Below are 13,526 nucleotides of genomic sequence, written 5' to 3'. Positions count from 1 at the left end.
CACCTCTTTGGTATTAGAGGAAGGAATAGTGGCCCATCGTTGCTGTCAATGGGAGGAGTAGTACCTCCTTTGCTGATGTCAGTAACAATTATGCCCCATTGTTGGTGTCAGTGGGAGGAATAGTGCCTTGCATCAGTCAAAGGAAAAGTGCCCCATGAGCCGAATATAGGCAAGCAAAGGGCTGCATCTGGCCACTGGGTAGCAGTTTGGAGACCACTGGATTAGAAAAATTTTCTGGCATGATTGTAACCACCATGCATTATTGAAAAGCATGCTTACCATATAGCTAACTATGGCCCTTGCAGCAGGAACAACTATTGCGATTTACAAAAAGCAAAAAGTATGGAAATTATAGACCATTGAATGCAGGCCTTTATTCCTAGATGTTTCTAGTTGTGCACGAATGGTGATAAATAGGAATGAATGTCTAGATGTGTTCTGGACCCAGAGACTGGAATGCACATGCATTTTACATGCACACTGCATTTGTTATTTCTGTACACCAGAGCAAGGAATCCCTGCAGCACAATTTGAAATTAAGTGGTCTGCAAGCAAGCTTACAGATTTAGTAAATCAGGTTCTCTACCTACACACATGTACAATGAACTACAACACCCAGACAGTGAAGCAATCAGAAAAACAAAAGCATAGCCAATACTCATGTGTGCCTCCAGCACATGCACAGGCCTCCAGCCTTCAGCACATGCTTCAGAACATAGATTACTGGCCATCGGTGATACCACTAGAAAAAAAAAAGAAAGAAAGAAAACAAAACAAAGCAAAACAAGCCAAAAAACAAGAAAAGGAATTCAGCCATTGCATCTAAGGACTTGTAGCTTGCAGTATATAAAATTGTTGTTCTTGGGTTGAAAAGATCAAAAAGTCTGCTATTTACTGTCTTTATGTCTGTGAGTATATATATGTAAGAAATATGCATGCACACAGAGAAATCAAATCAGAGTTTTTAAAATACCTAATCCCTTGCATTGTGCTTACAACAGAAGTATATTTTCAACAAGCAAAGCAATAAAAAAAGAATTGAATGTAGGTATATGAGTTTAATGTTTACACCTATATTTTGTCTTATTCCACTACTGCAGCATATATCACAATTTAGATCAAAACTTGACTTTTAAAGTAAAGTATATGAAATACTCAAACACGATCAAAAAGATGTAAGATATTTTATGACCACAAGGGGGCACTAACTGTTTAAATGTATCAAGCATTCATTGAAAAAGCGGAACTGATTTTACACATTTAATTTCTGTTTAATTTAAGGATTGCATTTCATTGAAGGATATCAGTGTTATCTTAGGACAAACCATACCCAGGAAGCCAGCTAACCAACACAGCTGTTCTCAGCAACTACGCTTTGGGTTGTGGGTGAAAATCAGAGCCCCGGAAGCTTGGGATCACACAGGGAGAGCATGTTAGAGCCCTTAGATAAGGTCCCTGGTAGGAATCAAAGTCACAATAGCAGTGCTAAAAGGTGCCAGCCACTTACTGATAATAATTTGCTACGTTATTATATTAGTTACACCTAATGTGTTTTTTCTTCAGCTTTTTGATAGAGCAAGGATAGGTTAGAACCTTTACTACTCTTTATGGCTCCCCAGCGACAACATTTTATTAGAACTGGAAATTAAAGGAAATCTCCATGAGGTATAAAGAAAGCAGTAAAACACAATTTTTTTAAGTGTAGAGCGTATGGTAGGGCTAGAGCTGTCTGCATCCCTGTTAAAGTTTTTTTTTTCACATTTCCTGTCTGGGTAACAATGTTGTCACTGGGACAGGAAGCAGTGTTAATTCCGTTGATTTAAAAAACTTCATCATAGTTTTCGTTAGCATGTATTCAGTGATGAAAACTAAATAAGCATAAAATTCTGTTTCAATTCAGATGACTAAAATATGACAAAAGCTACAATGGCATTTACTTAAAAAAAACAACAATGACTAATGCCGCATCCGATGGACTTGTTTCATCGGAAATTCCGATTGTGTGTGGGCCCCATCGGACTTTTTTCCATCGGAGAAAAGAACGTTTTAAATTCTTCCGATGGAAAAAAATCGGATGGGAAATTCCGATCGTCTGTGTGAAATTCCGTCTGAGAAAAATCCACGCATGCTCAGAATCAAGTCGACGCATGCTCGGAAGCATTGAAATTCATTGTTCTCTGCTCATCGTAGTGTTTTACATCACCTTATTTTGGACGGTCGGAATTTAGTCTGAAAGTGTGAGTGCAAGACAGCTTTAATGGAATTCCGATGAAAAAATCCATCGGATTTTAGCCCATTGCATACTCCGATCGTGTGTACGCGGCATAAGGCTCCATGTACACAGGACGTTTTTACAACTGCTCCTGAAAGATTTAACTTGACCAGATAGTAACCCACGTTTAAAATGGCCATTTAGCCGCATTTATATGCCGCGTTTAGAAGCATTTGGAAAAAATCAGCTTTGATCTGGTCCCCGATGTAGTAACTCGGAAGCAACGTCACTTCCGGTTTACTCGGCTGCCAATGGCGGCGATTTAAAAAAAATCTGCAGTATTTCAAAATGCAGATTTTGGCATTTTGAATACTTCTATGTGCAAAGGAGGGATTTGGGGTCTTTTAGACCCCAGGTTCTTCATAAAGAGTACCTGTCCCTGACTATTTCTGTCACAAGGAATGGTTATATTCCTTGTGACAGCAATAAAAGTGATCGGATTTTTTTTTAAAGTGTAAAAAAAAAGGAAAGAAAAGAAAATAATTAAGATTTTTTTTTTTTAAAGCATCCCCATTCCTGCATGCCAAAGAAACGCAAAAGAAAACGCATAAGTAAGTCGCGCCCGCAAATATTAACAGTGTGCAAATCACACGTGAGGTATTGCCGCAATTGTCAGAGCGAGAGCAATAATTATAAACTTTTAATGGTTACAATTTTAAAGCATCGCCTAAGAAGATTTTTAAGTAGTTTGTCAGCATTCAACGAGTGTACACAATTTTAACCTGTAACATGTGAGGTATAAAATTTACTCTATTTAAATTGGGCTAGCTTTACTGTTTAGTTTTTTTAAAATTCAGTGAAGTGTATTGCACTTGAAAGACTGCTGAGCAAATACCGTGTGACATAAAATATACAGCTGCCATTTTATTCTCCAGAATCTTTGCTAATTATATATATATATATATATATATATATATATATATATATATATATATATATATATATATATATATATATATATATATATATATATATATATTAGGGCTGTGCAAATTAACTTTTAATTAATCGATTAATCTTTAATTTTTTTGATCGATCAAATTCTTTTTGATCGATTAAAATTAATTTGATTGGTACTCACCTCTCCGCCGGCTTCTGGGACTTCAGGGAGTTCGGTCGGAGATCCAGTAACGTCACAGACACCGGCGGGGCTTGCCGTGTCCATCTGAAGGGCTCCTTTGTTGTGCCTTCATATCTGCATGCCGGCGGGACCTTACTATCTGCCACACGCAAGGGCTGTTACACTTCCCTCTATCACTTCCCTTTATCAACCTGGGATTCTACAACCATCCACTGGGAGTTGTGATAGTTCTCTTCATGGGACATCTACATGCCGACGGACTGATGTTAACTTCTCCTCATCTGGATTCAGCAGTGGTAGCGTTGTACACATTTTTATACCAGTATCATACTTAGCTACATGTTTTTATGACTGCTTTTGGTACCGTTTGGTAGTACTCGCACTATTTTTACAGTTTATGTAGCTACATCGATTTTATCTCCAGTGCAATATTTATTTGGTTACCTACTTGAAGACTATAAAAGTTTTAATGCTATTCCCATCGAGCGCTGCCTTTGTGTGTTTTTTGCATCCTGCTATCCATTTTCCCAGTGGTTGGTAGCTGCACTGGGAATCAGCCTGCAAGGAGATCAGCTAAAAGTAGTTGGATCTGTATTTGCGTTATAATTAATCGAAATTAGTCGATTAATCGATTTTAAAAAAACGATTAGTCGAACAGAAATTTTTTGATCAGTAACAGCCCTAATATATATATATATATATATATATATATATATATAAAAAATATTTGGGGTTCTAAGTAATTTACTAGCAAATACTGATTTTAACTTATAAACAAGTGTCAAAAATAGGCTTGGTCCAGAAGTAGTAAAGTTGCACTTTTGTTTGTCAAAAAGCAATATTTTTGTTTATGATACTGGAGATTTTAGTCGACTAAAATGTTCAGTACATTTTAGTCGACTAAAATCTCCATATACAACTAAAACAATTCAGATGACTAAGATACGAATAAAACTGAATTGGCATGTTATGACTAAAACTAAATCAAAATTTGATGTCAAAATTAACACGGAAGTGAACCGAAATCACTATACCAACTTTGTTTGGAAATATTAGTTATTACAATGTTCTACAGGCCATTTTGGATTATAATTATGTGTTAACGCGATGTTCAAACATTTCAAAGCTACCTTCACAGTGATAGTTTTTCAAATAAATGAACTCTATGGGCATTTAAGTGCTTGTCTGCTTAATGTGGTGTCAACTGATTTTCTTGTGTTCTGTTAAACTTCTAAAAGAAACAAAATCTTATTATTAAAATAATATTATAGGAAATCATGGCATTAAAAATGTCTAAAATTATGTTATTTTTTAGTTTTAAAATAACCACTTGTCTGTTCTTGTGAGGCAAAAAATATACACCAATAAATAGGAACTTTAAACTATGGGGGGAAATGCATGAATGTTGTCAGTCTGCATGTGCATGGTCCTGGACTGGGTTGAGATTTAAAAATACTTCCCGCTCTTCTCTAGTGGTGGGCGGGTGGGTTTGGTATTGACACTATCAGTGTCCATGGGCATTACTAGGTGCATATCCAAGAAGACCCACTCCACCACCAGTATTTATGTAAGTCAGTAGAACTATGGGGTGTAAATGGAACAGATAGGTGCGAATTCATCAGCCAGCCAGGATAGGAAACGGCTGTGTGATGCTGAATGTCACTCAGCCAGATGTATACTAGAACAGAATTTCACTTTAAGGGTTTTTGTATGCATGAAAGGGGACAGAAATATTTAGAAAATAAAGCAATGCTATCAGGATGCACTTTGTAAGAGAAGATAAATATCAAAAATATATTTGGAGTTCTGTGTAGAATGGACAACAATTTCAAGATTTTTATTGCTGTATATTTCCTGTTGTAACCCTGAGCAGGAAGTGAACAGAACCCCTTCAGAAGGAATATAGACAGTAGCACTCTTTTAATTTGTTTCATTTGATTGGGAAGAGCTAAAACCTAGGTATCTGATGCCCGTATGTTCCCAATGAGATTCCCTTACTGTGTTTAAAGTAGTTCTAGAGCCTTAAGATTTTTTTACCTTAATGCATTCTATGCATTAACCCTTCTGGCGGTATTCCCGAGTGTGGCTCGGGGTTCAATTTCAGTAACATTAGCGGTAACCCCAGGCCAAACTCGGGATTGCAGAATCCTGGTACAGCGTACTTACCTTGTCACCGGGATCCTTTAATGTCCCCCCACTGTGTCCTCCACCGGATCATCTGCCCGATGCTCTGTGTGCCAGGCTCCGTTCCCTGCGAGTGTCGCAACGCATGGAGGCGGAGCCCGGTGGCAAATTCAAAAAGTACACAAAACATAACACATACAGTGCACATACAGTACACTATAATCTTACAGATTACATTACTGTATCAAATTATTTCACCTCCCTTTTGTCCCTAGTGCTTTGTCCAATGCCCTTTTATAATATATATACTGTTCTTTCTGCCTGGAAACTTGAGATTGTCCATGGCAACCAAAAAGTGCCCCTTTATGTCAAAAGTGGTTTTAGACCAGATAAAAAATAGCAATAGCTTGCTATGGGGCACTCATTGAAGAGGAGGAGCCAAGAGTGCCAGTGGAGGACCCCAGGAGAGAAGGATTGGGGCTGCTGTGTGCAAAACTATTGCACAGAGCAGTTAGTTATAACATTATTATTATTCTAATAAAAACAATTAAGTTTAATGTCACTTTAATATAACCAGGCCAAGTTGTAGATAGCAGACAAAAATAAAACATAATAGAGGTTTTAATCCATTCTCCACTTTATGCAATACAACAGCAAAAAGTGTTGCCTAGAGTGCTTCTTTATTTATCACATATTAATCATACTAATCAGATATAAACTACTACTGCTACTTTTAATACTGCTGCTGATACTACTGCTACTACTACAACTACCACTATTATTAATAATACTAATTATTGCATCAATGGACCTTACCTTATGAGAACACATTGGTTGTCATGTCTTTTCCATAAGCAACGGTAACACTCATTGGCCACAGCAAAGATGTGAGGTGGTATTTCTCCCATGTGATGTCTGCTATACAACTCTGATGTGTTTTGGTCATATAAACCAGGAATCAATTTGTAAGGGTTCACAGAAGTCAATATAGAGCCAATATATGTCTGAAAAACAAAAGATAGGAAAACTATTTAAAGAACTTCAGCCATAAACATCAAAAGATAAATTAAGATAGAGTAGAATGATTACTGGAAAGGATGGGAAGGGATATTTATTATTATGACAGGTATTTATACAGCACTGACAATTTACACAGTGATTTGCATCTATATTGTACATTCTTATCAGTCCCTGTACTCAAGAACTTGAAAACAAAAAGCTAGTGTTAAAATAAAACTAAATAGCTGCTCCCCAAAAAGTGTAGATAATCTACTGAATTGGAAAGAAATAGTGATAGGGGGCTCTAGATGTAGGATAAATAACCAACTGTGTTAAAGTGTCAGTGATAACTTTAAAAGGATATACCAAATAACCCAGAAGTGACGTGACCGGAAAGTGTCTCGAAGTATGTTTTGTTTTACAATGTCATCAGGAAGCGTTCCGGGTCACTAGGTAGAAGACACTAAATACCATGGAATTCATTTTTCTATTTTTATCTAGATTAATGACTTCATTATATTATTAGGCTCAGGTCCTTCTATTTCTGATTTTTACTATAGATTGTGGGTTATATATTTTATCAATGGTATTGAATGACATTATTTATTGTACACCTCTCAACGGGGGATATTTGAATGGGAGGGAAACAACCCCACCAATCACATTCCACATCCATGGTATTTAGTGTCTTCTACTTAGTAACAATGGGAAACTATGGAGGAGAGAAGGATGCAAATATACAAGTCTCCTGATTTATCCCTAAGAATATCCAAGCAAGCACCATTGGACCTTCTTTTTAAATAAAGAGGTCATGGCTGTCTGGTGAAAAAAACATCCAATTTGAGAACATTGGGTGCGTGGTTTGAGTATATTGCCAAGTGGTGGAGGAACTTTTTCACGATATCAGTTTATTGAAGAAATTTCACTGAAGACTATATGGACTGTCCAAAGGACATTTGAACTGTTATTGTTTATTATTTGTTTTCAGCATTTTGCACTTCCATGTATCTGTTATATGTCGTCTTATTTGGTATATACTTTTTATGTTATTGTTGACACTTTAACACAGTTGGTTATACAGGTGAAACTCAAAAAATTTGAATATTGTGAAAAAGTTCATTTAATTCACCAATGCAACTTAAAAGGTGAAACTAATATATGAGATAGATTACATGAAAAGCAAGATAGTTCAAGCTGTGATTTGTCATAATTGTGATGATTATGGCTTCAAACTCATGAAAACCCCAAATCCAAATCCACAATCTCCAAAAATTCTAATCAGCTAAGTAAGCCATAACACCTGCAAAGGGTTTCTGAGCCTTTAAATGGTCTCTCAGTCTGGTTCAGTAGGAATCACAATCATGGGAAAGACTGCTGACCTGATAGTTGTGCAGAAAACCATCATTGACACCCTCCGTAAGGTTTCACCTTTTAAGTTGCATTAGTGAAATAAATGAACTTTTGCACGATATTCAAATTTTTCGTGTTTCGCCTGTATATCATACATCTAGTGTCCCATATCACTATTTCTTTCCTTCCCTCAAGGAGCTTACAATCTAAGGTCACCCACATTCATGAATACACATACTAGGGTCACTTTAGACAGCAGTCAATTACCCTAATATCTCTGGATTGTGGGAGGAAACCAGAGTACCCACCGGAAACCCATGCAGGCACAGAGAGAACATACAAACTCCAGTCTGGTAGTGCCATGTTTGGGATTCGAACCGATGACCCTCATTTATTTAGGGTAAACACAGCCATGGGCTGATTGTTACCTAATGTCTAAAATAACTGAATGACCTTCCCAGTGTCCCTGGTTGGATTTTGTTTGTTAAACGCCTGTTGTTATTTCACAATCAGGACTATTCCAGGGGTCTACGGTTGCTATTCCCTGTTCAGGATCAGAGCGATCTTTTACAGAATGATTCTTGTTTGCTTTTAGAGTCATGCAAATTTAAGAAAATGTTAAATAATGAAACTAATGAAAGATTTTTCATTAAATAGTGGTAGCACCCCAAAACCATGTATTATGCAATTGTGCACCAATCTAAACCACAAATTACAGTAAGAACACACCATTATACAAATACACAATACAAAACTTGTAAACAATCAACCCTGCCAGCATGCAAAGGGGACCTCATTTTTTTTCCAGACATATAGACAAGGCATGTGGTCTCCCTTTAAATGAGCAAATGTATGCAACTTAAACCTTGCTCTCATGTGCATGACTCTTTTTTGCTGTGTTTAGAAAACACACAGGATATCCTTAGGCCCTGTACACACGATCAGTCCAAACTGATGAAAACAGACTGATGGTCTGATGTGCGTACACACCATCAGTTCAAAAACCGATCGAGTCCAACGCGGTGACGTAAAACACAACGACGTGCTAAAAAAAACAGAATTCAACGCTTCCAAGCATGCGTCGACTTGATTCTGAACATGCGCAGGTTTTGAACCGATGCTTTTGTGTACTAACCATCGGTTTTGACCGATCGGTCAGGCGTCCATCAGTCCGATTTTAAAGTTCTAAAACTTTGGTCTGAAGGACAAAAGTCCGATGGGGCATACACACGGTAGGTTTGGACTGATGAAACTGAACTTCAGTCCGTTTTCATCAGTTTGGACTGATCTTGTGTACAAGGCCTTAGATTCCCTGTATGAGTCTGGATTTCTCAAAAGACTGTGCCTTTAGGGAGGTTTGGGAAAACTCTGCGGAAGCTTGTTCTCAGTTTAAATATTTCTGCATATAGTTAGAGCTATACTGTATTTATCTCCACATGTTGCTGCTCCCATTGACTAGGGTAAGACCACGTGTTATAGAGACGCCCTGGTATGGCATGTGACTTTCACAAAAAGTGTCAAAATTTATCCCGCTGAGATTTCCACCGCCATTGTTTTCTGCCATTGTGTTTTTTTAATTTTATATTTTGTAAAGCACACATATCACTGTACCAGAGAAAAAAAATCCTATTTGCAATTATTTTCTGAGCTCTGTTAGACCCAGAAAAAGGTTGTGGTTTACGAAGGCTGAAAACTCAACCACTTTTCCAGCAGCATTTACATTCCCAGATCATATCATCTGCATTTCCTGACCATAGGATGAGGCTAGATTTAGCTTTTGACAGGATGGCAGCTCTACATAAGTACTCTGGAAAAATATGGTAAAGTGAGGAATGATATCTGAAAATGCTACTTTTTTTGTATTTTCTTTATTTCTGTTAGGGACAGACTTATACCCTTTCTTCTTGTTTTTCTCATATTTCACTCATCTGGTTGTTAGCCATTACTTTCTTTGATGTCAAAGCTGGAGAACAACAAATATGTATTTCTATTTTTGAAATGTTTTCTGTCCAGTAAAGCCACACACAGAATTTTCCGCAGTCTCAGATTTCAAAACTGGATGTTCTACCACTTTACTTAACTATATTTCACTTAATCTTTGTGGTACAACCATCAAACTCTATAAATGGAAGTCTACACATGCTTAAATGTCCTTTTCTTTTACAGTAGAGCATTTAACACATCTGTAGCTTGTTTGTGATTCAATGTGTAAAGTATCCATACAGGTAAGTACTTGTTCCTGTAAATACTATGCAATACTTATAAATTTTAAGGGCAAATGTCCACATAGTAAACATCAAGTAGAATTTCTTTGTGGTCTCCAATGCCAACTAATTGCATTTTACAGTTCTATTTACCAAATTACAGGTAAGCTAATTAGTATGCCTACTGCGTTTGCGATTTGCAACTGAGCATGTACAGCCTGACCCCAGTAACTCTGTCTTATCCGGACATGTTTTAGAGACAGTGCAAGAAGGAGAGGATCAGTGAAGACAGGATCAAACAGCATTTTTACCCAATGCAGATGATTAACCACAGTGAGTATAACAAGCATGTTTTACTGCATATACAGACTGATTTTACTGTTGTGGGTTTAGTAACACTTTAAATGAATAAGCTGAAATTAGTTGATTGGCTACCATGCACAGCTGCACCAGATTTTTTTTTTTTTGTTCCATAAATTTTCACCAGATTTTGCACTTTCCAGGTTTAGTAAATTTCCCCCAATGTTCCTGCAGCTTTGTCACAAGGCATGCATACACCAAACTGCCATAGAAAATAATAACTGTCCACTTTATTTTCCACAGACAGTTATTATTCTCGATTATTGGGCCTTCCTATATGTGGCTTATCAAAAGCTAATCGAATGCTTGACATTATAAGCATTGACAGGCCCTAGGTATGCAGTAGTGGTGAAAACTATGTTTGTTTGCATCTGGGTGGAGACTGGGTGGAGTTGGGTCTGTTTGTTTACACTGTATCTGTGCTCAGAAGATGGACTTTAAATTATATTCGTAACAAGCAATAAAAAAGATTTACAACAAACCTGACCTCCTTTGCTGCTTATAATGTGAACTACTTACCGTATTTATCGACGTATAACACGCACAGGTGTATAACATGCACTCTAACTTTAAGAGGGAAGTTTCAGGAAAAATAACTTTCCACAGCCCCTGCGTATAACACGCAGGCACAGTTTACACTCTATTTTCAGGGTAAAAAAGTGAGTGTTATACGCCAATAAATACAGTAATTCCCAAAGTTCCCCAAAGAGCAAGACAAAGACTCTGAATTTGGGCTTTAGCGGGTGTCCATTACAGGGCTGGCAGGCAGCCAAGATACTGGTGCAACAGAAATGGATAAGAATACAAATAAGATTTCTGTGCCTCTGCTGTTAATTCTAAAAACACATTTCTCCACATTTCCTATAATGACAGAGGTGAATGAGGGCTTGTTTTAGAATGTTTTTACTGTTTCTTTTGAATATGTAAATGCTTTAGAGCAGCCTATTTTTAACCAGGGTGCCCAAGCAAAATGCCTAAAAATTGCCCAAAACTGTATACAAGCCAGTGGGTAGATCAAGCCTGCGTTTTAGTTACACAAAGCCACAGATTTTCATTGTGCACCATTTCAACCTTCTAGTTGCCGGCATCCTATCAACCACTGACATCATTGGTTAGTAGGGAGAATGTCATGAGCCTGCCCAGCATCCTTGTTTGCCCCTCACCACTGGGGTAACATTAGCTGAGTGAGGGAGAGAAACTGAGTGAGAAGAGAAACATTGGAATACTAGTCAGTACCAGTGTGCCTTGGATCACTTTATGAACCTCATGTGAATCCTACAGAAACCAAACCGTTCCTGTTTAATTGACATGTATGTCATTTTGAATGGGCTAAAATCACACTGCATCGCACCAAAGTCATGTATGCACCAATTTTTGGAACCATACTGCAATCAGATTGCATGGTACTTTTGTACCATGTGATCTGGTGCGGGCAAATGCAGTGTGTTTGCGACCTGTGTTTAGGGTGTCGTTAAGATTGCACTGACACTCACTGAAGATCCCAAAGGCAGTGCAATTTGAATGCAGTGTTGGAAATGTGCATGGATAATGGGGTCACCTGCACTGCATTAGTGTGAACCTCGGCTTAATGACCTCTAACGTTGGGTGTTTTACATGTGTGGATGTTTCTGCATTATGTAAAACTATCAGTTAACTTTTTTACATTTTACAATGGGGTGCCTCAATATTGTTCAGAATTTTAAAGTGTGCCTTGACTGAAAAAAGGTTGAGAAACACTGCTTTAGAGTACATCGTTTGGGTACAGGTTTACATTAAATGTACTGTTACCCTTTTGAATGAGACCTGTTGTAAAATATTAAAGTGGATGTAAACCCTCACATATACCCAGTGAAGTGAACAGCCTCAGATGATACACATGGATGAAACAAATCTCCCTACATAGGTTTTACTTGTATATCTGCTGTCTTCAGATTTATATATTCTTTAGAAAGTGCACATCACGTTAGGAGATTTTCTCTTCCTGGTTAGCACTGCAGTGAAGCCTGGCATACAGCCAAGACAGCTGATTGGCACCCTCTCCTCATAGGTAGACTTTCAGCTCTGTTCGTTGAATCGTTCAGCTCTGTGCTAATATGATTATAGCATCCTCTCCAACACAAAACTCAGGGTGCTTTTATCACATGCGACAAGAACTTGTCAGAAGTTATCAGGCTGATAACAGAAGACCAGAGCAGGGGACAGCAACAGAAGTGCTTTGAAGAGAGATAAGAGAACACTACAGATATATGTGTCCAGCTCACATTTCATGAATCGGGTTTACATCCACTTTTTTAATGTGACATTCTAATACAGTTCTATATAAAAAGAAAAGTATATTTACTGCTATAGCTCTACACATATAAATTGTGCAAAACTGAATAATCCTTCTGTAAAGATTCTACAATTTTGCTAGCTTTCTTTCAGTTTAGAAATAAGCCATCATCAATGCAGCATACTTATTTAAAAGAGCCAACACTTCTTTTCTTTTGACAAAGGTTGTAGTTGACTGTTTGAAGAAAATTTCGAAATAAAAAAATATAGCAATCGAACATAAAACATAAAAGTAAAAAACCTTAAAAAAATACATGGCTATAGATACATATAGCGAAAAGCCTTAATGAAAAAGAAACTATCCATTTTTTTTTTATAAAATATTTGTCAATGCGTGGTATAGCAAGACTGGTGTGTCTGACCAAGACAGATGCATTTCACTGTAAAAGAATGTACCACTTCAAGTTGTCAGTATCTGTTTATATTGTAGCCCTTTATGTTAAGGGGGTATACTGTCCACCTGCTTGGGGAATGTAACATAAAAGATCTGCACAAAGGGAAGTTTATATTCTGTGGATGTGACTGTGGAAAAACAAGAGAAACTTTGGTTCATAAAGATGCATTATAGATTTATCACTAATCAGGTAATTCATTTGTGCTTCTAACTGTAATGGTAGTTTTTTTTTTTTTTTTTTCATTTATATGCCCTATCTGATATTAAATGGCCCATATTTTTTATTTTGTTTAAAATTTGAAGAATAATATATAGTAGAGTACAAAATATTTTAACAGTTATTTTTGGATAATTGGTAATCTTTTGTCATTGGCAGTGACCTTCTTTAAATTGGTGTCGCCACTGATGGCT

General features: G+C 37.2%; 1 protein-coding gene across 2 annotated transcripts in view; it reads right to left on the bottom strand.

Moving 5' to 3' along the window:
- Positions 1 to 13,526, bottom strand: part of LOC120940587 (unconventional myosin-X-like) — a 298,063-nt gene that overhangs the window by 143,250 nt on the left and 141,287 nt on the right. For both annotated transcript variants that reach the window (XM_040353533.1, XM_040353534.1), the window contains one exon: positions 6,294 to 6,481. In XM_040353533.1, coding sequence (XP_040209467.1) covers positions 6,294 to 6,481 — 188 coding nt within the window. The remainder of the gene's footprint in view (positions 1 to 6,293; positions 6,482 to 13,526) is intronic.

This window comes from Rana temporaria, chromosome 5 (genome assembly GCF_905171775.1).
Source record: "Rana temporaria chromosome 5, aRanTem1.1, whole genome shotgun sequence".
NCBI classification, from domain to species: Eukaryota; Metazoa; Chordata; class Amphibia; order Anura; family Ranidae; genus Rana; species Rana temporaria.
Note: the sequence above shows the minus strand (reverse complement) of the source record. Positions and strands in the feature narration are given on the sequence as shown.